Source organism: Myripristis murdjan, chromosome 12 (genome assembly GCF_902150065.1).
Source record: "Myripristis murdjan chromosome 12, fMyrMur1.1, whole genome shotgun sequence".
In the NCBI taxonomy this organism is placed as follows: domain Eukaryota; kingdom Metazoa; phylum Chordata; class Actinopteri; order Holocentriformes; family Holocentridae; genus Myripristis; species Myripristis murdjan.
The window spans coordinates 5,430,835-5,452,901 of NC_043991.1; the positions used below are offsets into that span (position 1 = coordinate 5,430,835).

At 38.5% G+C, this 22,067-nt stretch overlaps 1 protein-coding gene across 1 annotated transcript in view; it reads left to right on the forward strand.

Moving 5' to 3' along the window:
• rimbp2a (RIMS binding protein 2a) overlaps positions 1–19,045 on the forward strand; it is a 122,937-nt gene extending 103,892 nt beyond the window's left edge. Inside the window, 10 exon segments of the mRNA XM_030065921.1 lie at positions 77–232; positions 564–710; positions 2,741–2,843; positions 3,241–3,375; positions 6,730–6,899; positions 8,812–8,980; positions 9,482–9,582; positions 13,519–13,590; positions 14,540–14,740; positions 18,333–19,045. Of these exon segments, the coding sequence (XP_029921781.1) occupies positions 77–232; positions 564–710; positions 2,741–2,843; positions 3,241–3,375; positions 6,730–6,899; positions 8,812–8,980; positions 9,482–9,582; positions 13,519–13,590; positions 14,540–14,740; positions 18,333–18,560 (1,482 nt within the window). The 3' untranslated portion in view covers positions 18,561–19,045.
• The last annotated feature ends 3,022 nt before the right edge of the window (positions 19,046–22,067 follow it).

A 22,067-nucleotide genomic window follows, 5' to 3' on the forward strand; every position in this document is an offset into this window, starting at 1 on the left:
CAATAATCCAAATTACAGAAACAGAGTAATGAGCAATGGTGAGGTAACGTCTTTCTGTGTTTTCCATGTTGTTCAGGGCGACAGGAGGCAGGGCGGCTACGGAGAGCAGGGTCAATCATATCACCAGCATCACTCGGACGAGGAAGAGGAGGACGAGGAAGGCTACGCTCGCGGCCGCAGGAGAGGAGCCTCGGTGGACGAATTCCTCCGCGGGTCCGAGCTGGGGCGGCCGGTAAGAGCAGCACGATGCGTTATTTATTTACCTTTACCTTTGTTTTTGTTTGTTTTTTGGAAAAATTAAAAAAAAAAAAAATGACAGTTTACATGGTTTACAAACAGGACTTTGAGAACCGAGTACAAAAACTAGATTCTCGACCAACATGCGGTGACCTCTTTGGGTTTGTGTTTACATGTATGGCTGTGTGTGCATGCATACATTTGTGTCTGTGTCTCTATGTGCATTCATGTATGTGTGTGCGGGCATATGTATGTATGTATGTATATTTTTGTTGTGTGTGTGCATGTACGTGGACATACACAACTGCATGTGTGACCGCCAACAGCCTCACTACAGTCACAGTGAGGATTATCACAGCGAGAGCAGCCGCGGCTCCGACCTGTCTGACATCATGGAGGAGGATGAGGAGGAGCTCTACTCTGAGATGCAGCTGGAAGAGGGACGGAGACGCAACTCACACAACACACTCAAGGTGTGCTTTTTCGCCCTCAGTCTTAACCCCATCCGCCACTAGCCAGCGAAGTACACAGTTAACACACACTGCAAAAACGCAAAATCTTACCAAGATTATTTGTCTTATTTCAAGTCAAAAATGTCTTATTCCCAGTCAAAATATCTCATTACACTTAAAATAAGACATGATCACCTCAGAAGTAACTTGTTTTTAGACAATTGTCTCTTGTTTCAAGTGAAAATTTGCTTGTTTCATTGGCAAAATTTGCCAGTGGAAAAAGTGAAAATTCACTTGAAATAAGTGAAAATTAGCTAGAAACAAGAAACAAATTTTGCCAATGAAACAAGCAAATTTTCACTTGAAACGAGAGACAATTGTCTAAAAACAAGTTACTTCTGAGGTGATCATGTCTTATTTTAAGTGTAATGAGATATTTTGACTAGTAATAAGACATTTTTGACTTGAAATAAGACAAATAATCTTGGTAAGATTTTGAGTTTTTGCAGTGCAGTTAACACAATACAGCAAATAAAACTAACTTTAGGCCGCTGTTTTGTGTTTTTGTGTTGTTTTTTTTTTTTCTTTTTTCTTTTTTTACTGTAACTTTTCGGTTCTACGTTATATTTTTGGGCTGTTTTAGTTACTGTAAGTTAGGCGCACAACATCTGACTGTTCATAAAAAAAATGTTTCTGTAAAATAAAACACTTTGCAGCACTGTTTATATTGTTTGTATTTGACCAATAATGATGATGATGATTGTTTCTGATGATTATATTCCATCTCCAAAATGACAGCGTCAGGGATATTATAAATTATACCCTTTATCCGTCTCTTTTTAAGTTTTTTTTTTTTTTTTTTAAATTTGATTTATTTGCACATATAAAACAAAGCAGCACCACAAACACAACAACAATGAAAGAAGGAAGATGTGCAGATGAGATTAACCAAAAAAAAAAAAAAAAAAAAAAAAAAAAAAATCCTCGAGGTTTATAGAAGGAATCACTTAATCCATAAACATGAAAATAAAATAAAAAAAAAAACTAAGCAACATCAATCAAACAAAAACATGAATAAAATAATGGGAATAAATTAATTTGCTGCACCTACTGATTCTGGTGACCTTTCATCCAGCGGCACAATCAGGCCACATTTGCAATTTGAGGAAGAGGATGTGTTTCATTACAGGTGGCAGCAAGTAATAAATCTACAGTATGGAACATGCACATATAAATAAACATTTGTTTCCTTCAATCAAACGCCAGACGAACTCACACAATGATAATCACCAACAGATTAAAACTCCGTCAACACGGCACAGGTTGTGTGTCTTTTACTTCAACAACACTTCACAATTTGCTCTGGAAATGTTCAATTAAAATTACAGCATGGTTCATTTCTTTGTGTGATGATTCCATGACGCTCTCAAAATGCTTTTTATTTTATTTAATTTTTTTTCTTGCCGTTTTATTTTTCTTTTGTACATGAAGAGTGAAAAGCATTACCCTGAGGTGAACTGGAGGTTGTTTCTCAAGAAGCGTTGTCGTATTTTACGGCCACAAGAGGGAGACAAATCATTGAAAAACCGGCCTTTCGAACCACTGAACCAGAATCAGGGACAAAGTCACACGGTGTTAGGAATATATCTGATGTTGATTAATAGTACTGTTGTTATTAAGTGAAGCATAGTTGTAAAAATTTGTTGCAAAATAAAAGCCACCGTGAAAGGCATCTCCACACTGCAGAGTGGCACATGGACCTTATTCGCCAAAATATCCGGATGTGTGCCAAATTATTCCATGTTTTTATTCCAATTCTGTATATTATCACTTCTGTCTTATTTCTATAGCGCTCCATTTTTTCCCCCGTGTGCTCATGTGTGTGTGTCCTTGTGTACACATATGAGTATTTTCTGTTTGTGTTTGTCTGCGTGTGCCTGCAAGATTTTGTGGACATACGTGCAACACATGAATGAACGTTTGGGTATATTTCTGTGTGTCTGTGTGTGTGTGTGTGTGCGTGTATGTGTGTGTTTTTATTTTCCTTTCAGGCCAACGCTCCTGCTGGAGGTCGGATCGACCGGGAGACGGGGAGACGGATTCCCCACGGCGGCTCCCAACCCCAGCGGCGACCTCTCATGGTGCCCTCTATTGGTCAGTACGAGCATGACACCAGAGAGAGAGGGGCTGAGGGGGGAAATTTCTGGAAGCTGTGTCTTTTTTTTTACTTTTGATGTTCCCTGTGCTGTAGCGCTCTGTGTCGCTCCGTTAAAACCTCCATGAGCTTCCTTGTGTCTCACTGCTGTGTCTCTGAACCATAACCCATGCCCCTCACAGACGCCAGAGTCCGACACACACGTAAAAACAACAGCGTGCACCCATGATGGTTCATAATCAGCTGCTTTTCTCTTTGTATGTCCCTCACCGCTACAGCACAGCAGGCCTCGGAGTTGTTGCAATAGGAAGCTTCGGGTTGGCGAAACTTTTGGGGGACTTTAGGCTGAGCTTTGCGTTGTAACCCCCGCCGCCCTCTGATTGGTGTTTCCTGTAGAGATAACCTCTGAGAATAACAGTGAGGGGAACGTCTCCCCCGTCAGCGAGGAGCTTTACTATGGCAGAGTAGCTCGGCACAGGACGTGGTCCTCCTGCAGGCGCGCGGGCGGCGTGGGCGCCAGGTCTCCGTATGGTACGTGCTGCTGCCTGCGGCCTCTCCGGGCCCGCCCTCCTCCTCCCCCCGTTCCCCCCACACCCCCCACCCCCTCCACCAGAGCACAAGAACTCAAACAGCACAAACAGCTGGCAAATGGCAAGACGTAGCTGTGCCATGTGATGGTGCCTCGTTTATTAATTTCTTTCTTTCTTTCTTTACTTCCTGAAGTAATATGCTTGCAGTCGCACAGCATGACTCACTGCACTGCACTGCACTGAGACGGTGGACCCACTGGCAAGCCGCACCTGGGCTCCAAGATGGCCGATCGCACAGATGATGACATAATTGATTGATTGATTGATTGATTGATTGATTGACTGCTCAGAGAATGCCTCCCTCACTGCACTGAACTCCAGATGCCTGCTGAATCCCTTCCCCTTTTTTTGGTGCACAGCAAACCACCGCACTTTTCCCGGCTGTAGTCGTGCATGAACGGGGAAGAAGGTGAAGGGGAAGACGCAAAAAAAAAAAAAAAAAAAAAAAAAAGAGCAACTGCACTGTCACTGCTTATTTTTATTTATTTATTTTTGGCTGTTTTTTTTTTTTTGGCATTTTTGTTCGAATTCTGATTTCCTGATTGTTGGCAGTGCAGTTCGTTCCAACACTAGTTAATCCAGTAACACAGGAACTAAACGTACACTTAATCAATAAATAAAATTATTTAATTATTAATTATTATAATTAATTATTATTAATAATTGCATTAATAATAAAAAAGGGACTGAGAAAAAAAAGATCCTTTTATCCCTTTGCCTCATTCTTGTCCAAATAGCAGTAAGTGATCGCCAACAGACCAAGGCAATGTAACTGCTATTTGTGACATTATTCCAAATAAAATGAACATTTCAAATTAAAATGACATCTCAAAATACGCCTAATTTTCTCAGTGCCATAATCAGAATCTTCAAACAACAAGAAACCACTTTATCGCTCACTGAGACAGCACGTGCACAGCGCTGTGAATTTTTGTGGGACCTGGTTTCTTATCCCATAAATACAGAACCTATGGTATTCTAAAGCTGTAAATATTTTATATATTTTCAAAATTATTCATATATAAAATTGTGACATATTTTTGGAAAAGAGATTTTTTTTTTTTTTTTAGAATAAATTCAAATGATTAAATATTCTATTTAATAAAGTAGTTAGTTTTGCATGCATTTCTGATTGTGACTGTTAATTTTCTGGTCCGTTCAAAATTGCAGGAATCCCCAACATAAACTGTGCAATAAAGATATTTTTGCAAAAGGTGTAACCTGTCAACTAGAGATTGGGATCCTCTGGTGGAAAATGCATATTGGAAGTATGAAATGAACCCACTGTTACCCACATTTAGCTTAATGATTTGCAAAGAAAAAGAATTAGTTTGCCTCCACTCCGGCCGCCTGTTTTGAAGCGTTTAAAGCTCCGTCACCACATCACTGTGTGTGTGTTCAGCCTGCTAAATTCAACTGTGACATACAAGCTTATCAAAATATATTGCAGGGAGAAAATCCTGATAGGCCTGTTAAAAATAAACAATATCATACTGACCACTTCGATCTGTTTGTGAACACGTTTAATGAGGCAGTTTTTCCTCGATATGATGGCGATTTGAGGCGAGACACGTCGCTCGGCAGACTTTCCACTTTCCCCGAATGAAATCCATTTCGCTTTGACCGTTTGATTAACCTCAGTTTGTAGAAACCCAGTCAACTGCAGGCGAGAAAATGCATTAATGTTTCAGATATGAACTGATAATAGGCATATGGCGTTAAAACTAGTACCAGACACTAGCTGTAGTTGTTATGTAGACGTTTGTTAGCTTGCATGTCAGTGTGTCGTGTGTGTGTTGCTGAACGTGTCAGTGTGTTTTCACCTCCATGTGTAACACACCGTGTCTGTCTTGCCCTGCGTTTGTCCCTCACGATGCATAATTAAGCATAAACATATTCAAATGAAAAGAAATGTCAAGAAATGTAATTTGTTTGTATGTGCTTCTGTGTGTGTGTGTGTGTGCACTCGCATGTGTGTGCGTGTGTGTGTGTGTGTGTGTGTGCTGAATGACAAAGTGACACAGTGAGAGCTTGTCCAGGGATTTCTGCCCACATGGTGACAAGCAGACGTCTGATTGGACGTCCGAATCCGATCCATCGTGTGACACTGCATGATCGAATCGATATCATGACTTTTAAACAGCAAAAATAATCTGTTGATTAATCTCATACGTCATAAAAGCATGGCTAATCTCCGTCACCATGAACACAAACGGGCTCACATGTCCTCGTGGTGACTTCTGTTTTGCCTTTCGCCCCAAAATTTGTGTTGCGAATCTCTGGACTTTGCTCCACTGAATGAACCCGGGCACGTTTAATTTCACAGGACACCAAATTTACATCATCTAGAAAATCTATCAACAAACACCCGGATGATCCAATAATTTATATTTTATTGACTCCAAATATGTTATGTACCATTTAAAGCTCTGAACGATAAGATAAATGGATAACCATCATTAATAAAGAGTGAACTGACAAACTAACACACAGTGAAATGATAAATAACAATGTTCATCTATAAACAGTTGACTATTTATCAACAGTTTATTGTTGCATTATTACATTTTACACACAATATTAAGTGTTTGGTAATGATTACATGTTGATTTGTAACCTTTTAAGAAATAGTTTGTTAAACATCCACAAACACCACAACGACAGATGGACCAGGTATTTTATAACACTTTGTTTATGGGTAATAATCAGTTTGTAAACCCATAAATCTTCAGCAGCTTAATTAGAAATATTAAACTTTATAAAGAGCAGCCAAATCATGTTTAAACACTACACTGTATTTTTTAAGTATTTACTAAATATTAATATCTGTAGCAACTCTATAATAGCCATCCAAATAATGTTTATAGATGGTTTACACACCAGTTATTACCCATTGACAAAGCGTTAAGCTGTGTAATGTTAGCAAATGTTTAATAATTTCTTTATTTTATATTCATTAACAAATACTTGATCTAGTATACAAAATGACATAATGTGTGCAACAATAAACTGTCATGGTAATAAATACATTATTAATTATCATTTTCTTCTTTCTTAACTGTAACATAAGTATTAATTAGGGTTTACTATCAACTGAGTGTTTATTAATGATGGTTATTATAAAGATAAACATATAATAAATAAATAAATAATAATAAATCAAATCTACAATGTGCCTGTGTTTCTGTGTCAGGTCACTTTTATCGGTTGCTCTGTTTTGTGATGCAGGATGATGGGATTTTATTGATTGATTGATTGATTGATTGATTGATTGATTGTCCTCCCTGTGTTAAAGATGGCTACAGGGATCGGGAACGCCGCTCCCCTCCGTACTACGACGAGTCGGAGCCGGAGGAATCCTTCCGGATCTTCGTGGCGCTCTTCGACTACGATCCCCTCTCCATGTCGCCCAACCCGGACGCCGCCGACGAGGAGCTGCCCTTCAAGGAGGGACAGATCATCCGGGTGAGTGGAAGTATCAGTACTGTAATGGGAAATTACCCCCGTCATAGTAAAAGTCCCGTATTTAAAATGTCACTCAAATAAAAGAATAGAAGTCTTGGCAGTAAAATGCACTCAGATATGAAAAGTAAAAGTGGTAAATTATTGATGCATTAACCTGTAAGAGGTATTTTAATGTCGTGGCTCTTACGGCTCCATATCCTTTACATCTGTCAATACATGATGCGTTAAATTTCCCCGTAAAATCTGATTCTGCTAAGTAACTGTTAACTCCAGCCGTCAGATAAACGTTGTGCTGTAAAAAGAACAAGATTTCCCTCTGAACTGTAGTGCAGGAAAAGTTTAAAGCCTCACAAAATGGGGATACTCAAACAAAGAGCCAGTATTGGAAAAAAAAAAAAAAATACAGTTTTAGTCACTTTCCAGCTGTTTATTTGTCCCTGAGGGTAAAACCACACTGTCGGGATTTTATAGTTTTTAGCTCTTAAAAAAATTTGAACCTTTCTTAGAGAGAATAACATTGATGTCAACATCTCAACATGGCATGTCGTACAGTAAATGCTAATTTTGGTATTAAATAATGACAAAAAATCATTTAATGGGTGTCCATACCAAAGTTACTGATAGTTAACTAAAACTAAAAAGTAAAACCAGGTGTGAATAAATATTTTAGTTAGCTGAAATAAAAATGAAAACTAGACTTTTTTGGGGGGAAAAAAAGAAAACAAACGGTATTAAAAAAAAATAAAACCACACAAAATGTGTTCAGTTTGAGTCTTTGTCATTTTGGTCAAACAGATATAAGACTGAAAGATTGTGAATCAGTCTGAAAAGAGGTCCAAACTCAATCAATTAGTACTTGATTAAGATTACTACAATATAAATGGATAATGAGAGTTTCCATCACACCAGTTGCACTGAACCAATATAATAACAGTAATCCAGATTTATTGTAAAAAATGCACTGAGGAGAGGCGACACTGTCTCATTGTGTCTGGCAGTGCAGTGAGACTAAACTGTTTTGGGAAGGGGTTCAAAAAATCATAGAAAAAAATACTTGTAAAATTGCTCCAGTGGATCCTGGGCTTTTATTTTAGGAATAAAAAAAAACAAACAAAAAAAAACAAACTAACTAACAAACAAACAAAAAACATAATTTCAGTAAAAGTGAACAGATAATGATAAATATGTGTTCTGGTGCACTGGAATGAAAAAAAAAAAAGATCAGTTGTTATGCACTGAGTTAGACAAATGCTGATCATTTTTTCCTTTAGAAAAGGTGACATATTAAAAAACAGGATTTATTTGAAAAGATACGGTGACCTTTTACTGCCTTTGTGGAGCGTCTTGTTGTCTGAGATGGTGAAGAGGAGGAGGGAGTATTTTCTGATGGAAACCTTGTGAGTCGGTCAGGTGGAGTTCAGCTTTGTGAAGATAATGAAACAACATTATTGTTCTTGCGCTGTTGGATTTATGTCTGTCTGACTGTCTGAGAAACAGTCTGATCTAATTGTTAGTGGGTGCTTTGCTTAAAAGGCACCGGAACTATTTGTTGCATTTGATATGAAAATATGTGGAAACCTCAACAAATATATTGGTGAAGAAAAAATACCGAAACCAACAAAGAGTAAACTAAAACTAAACTGAAACAAGCAAACCCACTCTGGAAATGAACCGAAACTGAAGTTAATCAACCACAAAAATTAAAAATAAATAAAAGTAAAAACTAATAAATATAAAACTGTGATACCTCTGGCCTATGCCACACTAAAATCATAAAAATCGCTGAGCCTCAATGTGAGCAGAACTGCAATATTCTTCTAAAAAGGGAGAAGATAGATTTAACATTTACACAATCAGAAATATTTTATCGATCCCCCGAGGGGAGAGTGACCCTCTCTGGCTCGTTCTCCAGGTGTACGGCGATAAAGACACGGACGGGTTCTACCGAGGGGAGGTGAGGGGCCGGACGGGCCTGATCCCCTGCAACATGGTGTCAGAGATCAGGGCCGAGGACGACGAGACCATGGAGCAGCTCATCAAACAGGGCTTCCTGCCGCTCAGCACGCCGGTGGACCGGATAGGTAAAACACCAACACACACACGTACACACACATCCACACACACCGTTTTGTAGGATTAATGCACATATTGAGACTTAATGGACATATTTCTCATACAACTTATACCACTTATGCATTTACTTTTTAAAATTTATAAGGCACATATTTTAATATTTCGCATTTCTTTCTATTTTGTTGTAATTTAAATCTTCTCTTGAGAATTTGAGCAGCTGCAACTGACTGAATTTCCCCTCAGGGATCAATAAAATATCTCTGGTTCTGATTCTGAATCGCCTTTCTGGGATTTAATCCAGAGCCAACAGATTATACAATAGATACCGTGTCGTATTTTTTGACAGGCATGACCGAAAAGACCATATTTGAAGTGAAAAAGCTGGAAATCTTAAAGTAATTGTTTGGGTTGAAAATCTGGGGAGGTCCTGTTTTTTTATGGCTTGTGAACAAATTTTCAGGTCAGATTTTGTCCGGAGAAGAAAAAAATCTTTGCGTTTTCCCTTCCAGAGCAGAACAGGCGAGGCCTCCGGCGGGATCAGGCCTCCAGGAGGATGGTGGCGCTGTACGACTACGACCCGAGAGAGAGCTCCCCGAATGTCGACGTCGAGGTACGGCAAACCGTCGCAGACACACTCCCAAAAGCATTTGTCAGGGATCATCCACCGCTCTGCAGGAATACTCCAAAACACACCCTTTTCTCGCATTACCAAGACTAAGACAAGATGTTTGATACCATTTTCACCTCCAGTGGTTCACTTCCTATGGGTAGCATTTCATATTAGCTTAGCATAATGACTTGAAGTCTATGGGAGTCGTTAGCCTAGCTCCATTAAAGTAAAAAAATAAACCTCACAGCAACTTCAAAGCTGTTTTATTCACACGGTAGCAATAGTACCAGAGAAGATTTGTTGCTGTGCTTCATATATTACCATCCAGAATGTTCTGGTAAAAACTTAATGTTCTTTTATAGCATTTTAGCTTTAGACAGAGTCTGAATGCCGGGAGAGTAAACTTTTGCACCCTTACTAGAAGAAAATCTTTTATTCCTCGCCCAGTATACAATGATACTACAGAAATGATCAGAAAAAGGAAAATACTTCTGTTTTTTAATGTTTTGAACATAATTCCCCAAGCAGCATAACGGTGTTCAGTTGTGCATTCTGAGCAGAGCACCAGGAGAGCAAAACATTTTAACTTTAATTTATGGAGAGATTCATATTTATGAAGATACTGTGTTGTATAATGACAGAGTGTATTGACGCACATGTTTATTACATTTTAATTCACAGAAAACTTTGGACATGTGTGAGTCAGTATTTGAATGAATGGACCAGAAGCTGCAAACTTGTAATATGATATTTGCTCCTTTTTATTTTTTATTTTTTTTATTTTTGTTTTGAGTGCAAGCACATCACAGTGATTACAATACGCTGTTGCAGCCTCGCATACTGATCACCATGATATACTGGTGAGAGAAGACTCGCCTAAACCCCTGAACCCCGCTTCCTCAGCCCAGTCCTCTTGTCTCGAGTCCTGAACCCACAGGCCCGCGGATCAGTTTTGCAACAAAAGCCCTGCAGTGCTTCCAGCAATTAGGCGAAAGCGTGCAAACTCCCCATTTGTGATGCGCAGCACGGCGTCCGAGAGGCTGCAACAACAGATTCAGAAACAGCAATCACAGAGTTGTCTGCACAATCAACAAAATAAATCAAAGGAGATAAAAAACAAAACAAAACAAAACAAAAAAACAAGAAAGAAAACATATGAGCAAATATTAGCATTCTCTCCAGGACTTGCATATTTATGAATCCTCTCTGAGAACTCTGATTTAGGACACAGGTGAAGGCGTATTTTCTTGTGGGTGTAAATTTCAACATGCACATTTGCTTTGCTGCAGTGATACATTTTATACAGTAGATATCATTTAACAGCAGCCAGAGGAAAGCCAACATGGGACTGTGGTGAAGTAAACACATAACGTCCTCTTCCTCATGACCAAATCTGCAGCTAATGCAGGGAAAGGAAGCAACTGTCAGTGTCTTTTGGGCTGAACGACCTTTATTTACTTATTTATTTATTTTTATTTTGATTGATTGACCCATAAATCAGGTAGATCGACCCATTATTCATGATTGATTTTGACATTGGTTCTTTTGGCTGCACACCATTTTTTTTTTTTTTTTTTAGTTGTTCTTGTGGTCTGATCGGCCCGTTATTCATGATTGACACTGGACTGGCTCAGTCACAGCCGAGGCCCCCTCCTCCTTGGCTGTCAGTCAGTCAATCAATCAATCAATCAGTCAGTCACGCCACAGACAGAAGATAAAATGGAGAGGAAACTCAAGGGAGGCGTGGAGAAATTAAGAAAAAATTGAGTTAACTGGTCCACTTGTCTGCAGCTCTTATTCCTCTGCTGTGTGGTGGTTTGGGAGATTAGCATCATCATATTTAAGGGGAATTTGTCCCAGTCCAGCCCTGGTTGTATGGACAATAAAGCCACAGGATGTTTGATCAAGGCTGTCCAATCAGCGCGTCCGACTCTGAACAATCCAGCAACATCGCCTGGTACACTGGACACGACATAAACTACTTCTTAATGCAACTAAGACAAAATTCATGTTGTTTTCCAGATCTCAAAACATTGACTATAATAGTGCGCATTTATACACCAAAACTGGTTCAGAAATCGAGAGAGTCACAGAATACAAATACCTAGGCATGTGGCTTGATGAGGAGTTCTCATTCAAGTTCCATGTGAATGAGCTAGCCTCCAAGTTGCGACAAAAGATTGGCTTTCTGTGCAGAAATAAATCAAGTTTTCCAGTACACTCGAGAAAAACAATTGTTGAAGCTGTATTTTTGTCTGTCATGGATTATGGGGATGTAATTTACAAACATGCTGCTGCTTTAACTCTGAAACCTCTGGACACTGTTTATCACTCTGCCCTTAGATTTATAACTGGCGATAGATGTGACACTCATCACTGCTTGCTCTACAAGAAAGTTGGTTGGCCCTCCCTTGAAGAGAGGCGCAAAGGACATTGGCTTTTATTCATCTTTAAAGCCCTTCTCGGTAGACTACCATCATACATCACAAACCTTTTAGCATGGAACTCTGGCACTTACATGACCCGTTCATCTGACTTATTACTCCTAAAAGTTCCCCGAGCTTGTACCGAACTTGGTAAAACTGCATTCTCCCATAATGCCCCAAACTCGTGGAACACCCTCCAGCACACTCTGAAGATGCAAGCACTCCCCTCTTTCGCACAGTTTAAGACTTTAATCTCAGAACACTGTGTGTCTGATTGTATTTGTTTTAAATGATTTTCTTATTATATGGATGTGTTATTTTGTTTTTAAGGCGCTTGTAAACTCGACGGCATCGAAAATGAGGGTAACCTCAATGTCCATTCGAGAATAAATAAAGGTTGAATGAATGAATGAAATACATGTCAACAAATCATCCAACTCATACAACCACATAGTGTACGTCGCTTGTTCCAGCCCTCCAATACGACTCTAAAGATCGTTTCCTGAGTGAGCTGGCCAACGTTTGCCCGCCAGCTCGTGCGACAGCCGCTTAAACTCCGTGGTTAAGGTTAGGAAAACATCAGTGCACTTCCCTGGAAGGTTGTTTCACTACATAGGAACTCTGGTAGATCTTGAATAAGTACATCTGGACAACCATATGAATGCTTTTTGTTGTTGTTAGGTATATCAGTGTACTAAAAGGTGAATGTGTGTAAGATCCCATCCCTTATCACTGTATGTAGCCTATAAAAAAAAACAAAAAAAAAAAAACAAGTAAAATAGTAACAGTATATGTTGAAGAAGATACTATTGATGCTATTGATGTTAATGTCAATTTCGCCATACAACTTGTTCATCATAATGGGTAAAAATATCACATAAATATGAATAGATGGTCTAGCAGCACGGCAAGGCAAGTTTATTTACATAGCACAATTCATATACACTAACCTAAGCTAAGCTGTCTTAGTAAATGTAAGCATTACAGCACCATGCAGCATCTTATAATAAATAAAAAAGCAATTAAGACCCAATATTGTACTGTAACGTTTTCAGAAATTGGCTTACAGGCCAGTATGTATCTATATGTAAGGTTACAGGGTAATACTACATCACAGTGTTGTTCCTTACATGACCACTAGAGGTCATTTACCTTTAAAATCTAACCGTAGGTCGTAATAAGCTGCTGTACAAACAACCTATAGAGTTGTTTTTTGTTTTTTCAGTGTGTCATTTTGAATGTACAAAATGTGAGGGACATTTTCCTGTCAGTGAGTCGCAGCCACTTTTCCACGACCCACATCTCAGCCGTCTCAGTCCCCAAGCTGAAAAAAAAAAAAAAATCCCTCATCTGCTTCTCTTTATCCAGGTTTAATAAGGGAAGTCATGAGAGGATAATGGGTTTTACCTGGATTCACCTCATCAGTGTGTCTTTTTTTTCTTTCTTCTTCTAATTGCCTCAGATACCCTCTGCATTCACTGTGTGTGTGTCTCTGTCTGTCTCCTGATAGGCTGAGCTGACCTTCTGTGCCGGCGACATCATCGCTGTGTTTGGAGACATTGATGAAGACGGGTTTTATTATGTGAGTGCCACGTGTCCACATTAGCCTCTTTGCTTCCACGGTCTAGAGATGGAGAGATTATTTTTAGACACTTTCGGCTCTTTAAAAATGTCCTGAAATGGCCTCATGTCATTTTTTAAAAAATGTAATTACACATAGATACACATTTAATATATATTTATAAGTTGAATTATCTAAATTATAAAAAATGTTTTCCATAAGGCTGGACCAAGTCTGACAGTCTCTGCCATTGAGCACCGAGCATCAGGGAAATTATATTAAAATTATACATTATGAGTAGACATTTATTCTATATATTCAGATTCAAGATTTATTCGTCACATGCATGAATGTACAGGTACAGCAGCAGTGAAATGTAATTGCAACAACTCCAGCACTGTGCAAGTAAAAAATAAAACTAAAAAATAAAAATAATAATAATAACAACAATAATAATAATAATAAAAAAATAAAATAAAATAAAATAAAAATAAAGATAAAATAGAAAGAATATATGACATTCCTATATACAATGAACAACCTGTATGCAATATACAACCTGTATACAATATACAACAATATACAACAATATTCTATAGAATATTCTATTCTATAGAATATTTTGCAGATATATTTCATTATATGTACAGTCTATGCAAGTGTTAAAAGGTGAAGGGTCTATAGATATTTTACAGATATGTTTTTGTATATTATTATTATTTTATTATTTTTATTTTGTTAGTCTTATAGGGTGTGCAGAGGTTTTTCTTTTTTCTTATATGTATTGATCCAGTTTATTTATTTTGTTAATTGTTAAGTTTAATTCTCTAAAGTTATATATTTCTCTTTTCTAGTGTTGTTAGGTATATTTTGTGTCATCAATTATTGCTCTTGTGTGATATCTGGACCACAAGAATTTCACAATAAAGTACATCTGTCCGTCTGTGTGCTGCCTCCTCTCTGTCCTCAGGGTGAGATCAACGGCCACCGTGGTTTGGTTCCCTCTAACTTCCTGGAAGAAGTGCCTGATGACGTGGAGGTGTACCTGACAGACACTCCGTCCCACTACCCCCAGGAAGAGCCTGCCAGCCGGCCCGCCCCCGCCGCCGCCAACCCCGCCACCGCCACCGCCGCCGCCACCTCCGCCACCGCCGTCTCAGAGGGCAAACGGGTACATCATCATCGCCGCTCTCAGCGCTAGGCCCTGTGTCCATCCATCCTCCGTCCTCTCTCTTGATTTTTCCGTCTCTCGCTTCTTCCTCCACCTGCCGTCTGTGTGCTGTTCAGTGTGTGTGTTTGTCCATGTGGTGACAGTGGTGACTCTATACAAACTAACAACCCCCTCCCCTCCACCCCTCCATCCCTCGGAAAAAAAAAAAAAAAAAAAAGGGGGGAACAATCCAGTCTAACTCCTTTCTGAGTCTCAGAGAAAGGGAGAAGCAAAGCCTGATGTGGACAGAGAGCGAGAATAGACGGCGGGAGCTCTGTGGATTATTTATGCATGTAGCACTGGCAAAGGAGGGAGAAGGTTTGAAAAAGGCTAAACTCATTCCTCGCACAGCATAATTTGGTATCTCTTTGCACTGAATCATAAAAATTTAAAATCATGGTTATTGTGTGTAATAACAAAGTGCTTTATTAAACACATGCCGATTGTTTCCCCATGACACTGAAAGAAAAGATTTGACTTTAAAAAAAAACAAAACAAACAAACAAACAAAAAAAACTTTACATGGTTAATAAGAGAGAAAAGCATGCCTTTTTCAAAATTGAAACTTGATACATTTTCTAATATCTTTCTTGGCTTGACCGCTGTATTTCCTGAAAGAGGCTTTGTTTCTTTTTGTATACTGCACACACACATCAAATCTATTTTTCAGGCCTGTTGACAGTGGATTCAGATATGCCGTGTTTGATCTGAGCTAAAAAAAAAAAAAAAAAAAAAAAAAAAAAAAAAAGAGGAAGCTAAACCGCTACACTGAGACAGCGTCCATGTTGTACTGTTACAATGGAACAATAAAAGGAAAAAAAACCTCAATATTAAAAAAAAAAAAAAAAAAAAAATCTTTCGCGCTTTGTGTTCATGTGTTGTTGGTGTTGTTGTTGACGTTGCTGTTGTTGTTGTTGTTGTTTTTATTTTCAGTTTTCATTAGTGGTGTGGGTTTTTGACCTCTGACGGTGACGATGCTGCCACATCTGATTTCTTTCTTTTCCTCACCTGCTTGGCAAAACAAAACAAAACAAAACAGAGGAAGATTGTTCATTTCACACCATAAATGGCTCTGTCTGCCTTGTACAGTAAGTCAGCAACTTGAGATACCAAACTGAACGCTCTAATGCGCGCAGGGACGAGCAGAAGTGCCTCGCTCGCCGGTGAAAAACCAGTGATTTTTCCCCGTCTGAGTGCACCCAAAAATATTTAGATCTACTGCAAATTATAAACATGTCCATTTACAGAACATTTTGGAAGACGTATTTGTAATGTTTGCCCCCAAAATACTGTTTTTTATGCACCATTAAAGGAATACTCCAAGGTTTTGGGCAAAATAGCCTTTCTGTGGCTTACCCAGACTGAGACAAGATGTTCGATGTGATTTTCTCCTCTGTATTTGCAGGTGTTTGGTTCCTATGGGTAGCATTTCATGTTAGCTTAGCATAAAGACTTGAAGTCAATGGGAGTCGTTAGCCTAGCTCCGTCAAAATGTGAAAAAATAAACTTTTCAGCAACTCTGAAGCTGTTGTATTTACACAGTGGATCATTCTGTCATTTTTCCAGCTTCAGAGTTGCTGTAAAGTTTATTTTTTTTTAACTTTGACGGTGCCAGGCTAATGACTCCCATAGACTTCCAGTCTTTATGCTAAGCTAACACCAAATGCTACCCATAGGAACGGAACCACTGGACGTACAGAGGTGAAAATCACATTGAACATCTTGTCTCAGTCTGGGTAAGTCATAAAAAGGGGTAATTTGCTCTTTTCCTATTCCTCTAACAATTTGAACTTAGTGTGAAACAATTTTAGATTTCCCCCAACATTTATAATTACCTTTTTAATTGGTAAACTCCTTCAAAAAAAAAAAAAAAATGAAATGTGGTCTTACCAGAGACACATATTTGTGCATCCAGCTCATGCATTAGATGAGATGCCTGGTATCTACAGTTGCGTCCATGGGTGTTGTATCTGATTGTACTGTATGTTCCCTCATGGCCTACTGATGGTGAACCTACCTGGCTCTGTGGTGTGCTAATGTCGTGCTAACCATTCGATGGTTTTCTCCTGAGTGTTTCTTCTACATGTATACATACATGTGTACATGCGAGTGTATGTGTGTGTATCTGAGTAAGAGAGAGAGAGAGAGAGAGAAAGCACACTTATCTTTTGTGACACCGTTTCAGAAACGATGATTGTTCATACAGAGTGACAGGCAAACTTTAAAACAGCTTTGGCCAAAATTACAACAATCATCATCAGAACATCTCAGTTTTTTTTCTGATGCTTTAAATTGTCATTGGTAGTACACAGTATGTACAGAATATACCTTGGATCATATTCAGTATGGACACTATCAGGTAACGCAGGGGGTTTAAATACCGTAATTCATCGACTGAAAGCAGACGAGGAAAATCAGCAACCTCCATATTCTAGTCGCTCTATTCCTAGAAATCTCCTGTAAGGTTTCCACGTTATTCTCGATGCCGCTGCACATTTCACACAGTGGCTAAGCTGGGACAGGAGGCACTGTGGGATTCCCAAAGCATGCTGAGATTATATCTAATCGATATGTTGCGAAATGAAAAGTCACAAAGCCTCCCCAGTTCCACAGTGGCTTTGTCTCCACTGGACTTTGCACATATTTAATGATTTATAGGGTCATGAGCTGAAATTCGGGGATGGAGGAGGCATTTAGACTTGGTTCATGCTCTGGGTAAAAGAGAAACCTCACTTAATTACCTTAATTGTAATTATTAATCCAATCTAGATATTACACTGTTCGGTAAGACTTTATTTTGAGTTTCCGAGGATTATATTAAACTTAGTATGAATTCAGCATCGACTTTGTATCGACTTTGCTTAATTCACAGTGTCCAGGGTTCATTTTCAGCTTCATATCAACTTAGTATCTAACCCATAGACTGTAGAATATAGAATATATATGTTTACAGTCTATGATCGAGCCCAAACCCTAACTCTAACACAGCTGATACAAAGGTGGTAAGCTGAACATCGACTCTGGACAGGTGAAACGCAACAGATACAAGGTTGAATATTCACTCATTTGAATATTTGACTCATAAATATAAAATAAAAGGAGAGGAGAGAGTATAAAATCCCACTCGTCTACAGTATATTGCAGCTGAAAAGCAATTGACTGTATTTCTCATCAAAGAAATCCAAACATCCACCAGATATCACTGCATCAGTGGGGATTTTGCTCTTTATATATGTTCAGTAGATACATTAGATGTTTTAGGATTGGATAAATGAGGTTTAAATGTACAAAGACAGTAGATACACAGAGAGATCTACTCAGAGCTGAGGTTTGGAAGTAAAAGCGCAGTGTCAGACTTTCACCAAGGTCAAAGGAGGCAGGCTTTAGTGTTTTTTTTTTTTTGTTTTTTTTTTAAGCGTGATGAAAAATAATAAAATCCAAGGAGAACTGAAGGGATCACAGAGCGAGGCCTAGTCTGCAGTGTCAGCCTGCTGCTTGCTTTATAATACCTTGCCCCATGCCTCCACGCCCCCCCCGTGGCTTCTCTCCTCAGGTCACCACGGAAACCACCGACACCGCCGACAACGATGTCACCCCCGTCCGAGCGCCGTCCCCCATCGTGCGGCCCCTCCTCCCGGGCACCATGCGGCCCCTCAGCCCCACGAGGGGCCCCCACCTCCCCCTGGACCCGCGGGATTCCCAAGATCTGGCAGCCAAGAAGAAGAAAGGACTTCTGTCCAAGGGGAAGAAACTGCTGAAGAGACTCTCCCCTGTGAAATAAACACACACACACACACACACACACACACACATACATGTACAATAAGTGCACATGCCGGGCTCTGTATATTGCACACATGCAATCAGCTCTGAACCACATGGCAGAGAGGATGTGAGCTTTGTCTTTGGACTGTGTGAGCCAATTTGAATATAATCAGTGATACAATTATTCATGTCGAGTGATGAATACAAATCAACTTAATTATGTACAGTGCAGCGTGCCAAAATCAAGAGAGAGGTGAACTCACACACAAATACAATTAACTGTGATGTATTTTAAATCAAGGGATGATTCAAAAAAAAGAAAGAAAGAAAGAAAGAAAGGAAAAAAAAACTAGGATTTTCATGACATTTTTTTTCTCTTTTCTTTATCATCAGTTGAATAATTTTTTTTACAGGTGCGTTGATTTCAAGCAGGGTAGCTGTGGCAAACACATTGACCTTCATCGAGGTTTTCCATAGACTTTACTCAGCAAAAAAAAAAAAAAAGGAAAAAAAAAAAGAAAAAAGTCCGTGTTGTAGAGTATTGATGTCAGTACGAGGAAATATAGACCATACTCCTAGGGAAAATCCAAGCTAGACTACACTGTTATTGAGGCATTCTGTTAAGTAATGCTGGCTGCTAACACAAAGGCTTTATTCAGTGCAATATCATAGAAAGGTGGTAGCATGTGGGCGTTAAACACCACAAGAGGGGAGGAAGAGGAACAGCTCGGCTTTGTCTGTGGTTCAGCAGAGAGGAGCTGCTGCCGCCGCCGCCGACATCAACGAGATTTGCAGATTTGGCGACAGGGCATTAAAGCAAACCGAACAGGAGCGACATCAGGCGAGCTTAGCCGCCTCAGTGGCCTTTATGAAAACAATACGAGCGTGACATTCCTCATTTTTCTACATTTGACAAGGCTGATTATACCAATTTTTTTTTTTTTTTTTTTTTTTTACTTTTTTTTTCGTGCATTGTCATCTTTTGAGGATAAAATTATAACACAAACGCTTATTGTCCCAGCTGTCAAACTGTCATGAAACGCCTAGTTCAAGACAACATTTGGTGTCTGTCTTCCTATTGCACAAAGGTGGGTGTTTTGTGTGATGACTGGTAAAAAAAAACAAAAAAAAAACACGTTTTGTGTGCCTGTGTGTGTGTGTGTGTCAGGCAGTGAGTGTGTGTGTGATGCATTCATGTTTGTACATGTTTTTTTTTTTTTTTTTTTTTTTTTTTTTTAAATTTTCCTCTGAAAAACAGGCCATGTAGTTATTGGTCTTGTGATCTCGTGATGTGCTGCTACCTCCATCGCCTGTGTACTGTTTAGTTTTGCTGTCTCATGTCGATACAGAGGGCCGCGTCCGAACCCTCGTAGAAATAACAAGCCGAGATACGGAGGTGTGGACGGTCACCTGATTCGGTAACATCTACCTGAAGTCTCCTCACTGTAGAAGGAAATACGAACTTTCACTTGAGTGAAGTTTTCCGCATTCTGCTTTTCACGTAACACGTCCGCTCAACATGACTTGTACTACAACAAACACAGATGTAACATGTTGTAACATCATATTCAGTCGGCGGGGACTCAGATCTTATTACACAACTCCTATGATCGGTAAAACTTTATAATAACCATCATCAATAAATGGCAAATTGATAGGTAACTACATTTTTCTTAAAGTTTAGTTAAAGTGGTGACATCATCCTGTGCTATTAAAATTTCCACCAATAAAAAAATTCACAAATCCTTAAACAAACTTCCTGTTTCAACAGGAAATACATAAAATCAAGAAATTAAGAGTCCATTTCATGGGGTATTCAATAGTCGTTTTACAGTTGACAAACACTAAAATAATAAATAATTTTTACTTATTACATAGTGAACAGTTTGTTGAACGCATTATAACATTTTATACACTATGTTAAGTATTTGTATTTGTAAAACATCTACAAACATTACACAGACAGACGGACCAGCTCTATTATAACACTTTATTAATAGTTAATAACAGGTTTGTAAACATTATTTGGATGGTTATTATAATTTTTCTGCAGACATTAATAATGCTTGGTAAATAGTTAATAATGCTGTGTAGTGCATCTTTATACATAATTTGATTGCCCGTATAAAGTTTAATAGTTTTAATTAAGCTGCTTAAACTTTATAACAGCCATCCGAATAATGTTATAGAGAGCTGACAAAGTATTTATTAACCATTTAATATCTGGTCCATCAGTGTTTGTAGATGTTAACAAATGATTTCTTAAAGGTTTACAAATCATTAATAAATCATTAATAAATACTTAGTATAGGCTAACGTATAAAATGCAACATGAAATGAACTGTTAATGAATAGTCGGTAATACTTTACAATAAGAGTACAACAATTAATGTTAGTTAATGCCGTAATAAACATTAAGTAACAGGTAATAAACATTAAGTAACAGTTAACTAACCGTTAACTAATGTGTCTAAGAATCATGTACTAATGCTGTTCATGCTAAGGTATTCATTTATATGTTATTTAAGGGTTATTGTAGATATTATTAACATTAGTAAATGCCATAATAATCATTAACTAACTGTTAATTAACCATTACGGCATTAACTAACGTTAATTGTTGTACTCTTATTGTAAAGTGTTACCAAATAGTCTATTGTTTTGTTAATTGTAAAACAACTATTAGCTAAAGTTTAATTAACTAACAATTCATTAATGATGGTTATTATAAAGTGTAACCCTGTGATTTTGGACAATTCAAACAATTTATGAGCTGATCAGGTCTTCCCAAAGCTGAAATCAGGAGAGCAAAGGCTTTAATCAGAGATGTGGCGGCTCTGTTTCTGCTCCATTTACTCTGCTGACTCGCTGAATGTTTTGCATATTTGATTGAGCTTCTGACAAACCAAATGAATTCGTTTGCATAAAGTGAAAGACCTGCATCAAGCAAAGTATCTGGATCAACAGGAACCCTGCAGGTCGTCACGGTGACACAGTGTCTCCGTGGTCTTTGCGGTTTCACGGGCATGGACAGTTTTACCGCCAGACAGCCGAATTTACATGTGATCAGTGAAATTAAACACTGCCAGCTCAATCTGGAAAAAGGAAAAGAAGAAAAAAAAACTTGAGTTGTTTGAAATTCAGTTTTTTCGATGTTTAGTTGCATTTTAATTTCAAAACAGTTTCAAAATTACTTTCATTCTGTGGCAACCTTTCAGCCAGAAAAGCAGCAGCTTGCAGAAAAAAAAAATCAAACTGGCTCCAGGAACTCTGTAAGGCAGATCAAACTGCTTATGTTTTTCTTGCATAATGTTTTCTCATCATTTCCTCGCATATATCCACTCAGTGTCCACTTTATTAGCTCCACCTGTCCAGTCTAATGCAGTTCGATGCCATAAATTCTACCTTTTAATTAAGTTTATAATGTTCAGTTTTTGTTGGAGAATGTTTAAATTTAATTCTGTGTATATTACTGAGGTTGTAGTTTGCAGAGGTCTTGTGCTGGACTACATTTTATTGAGAG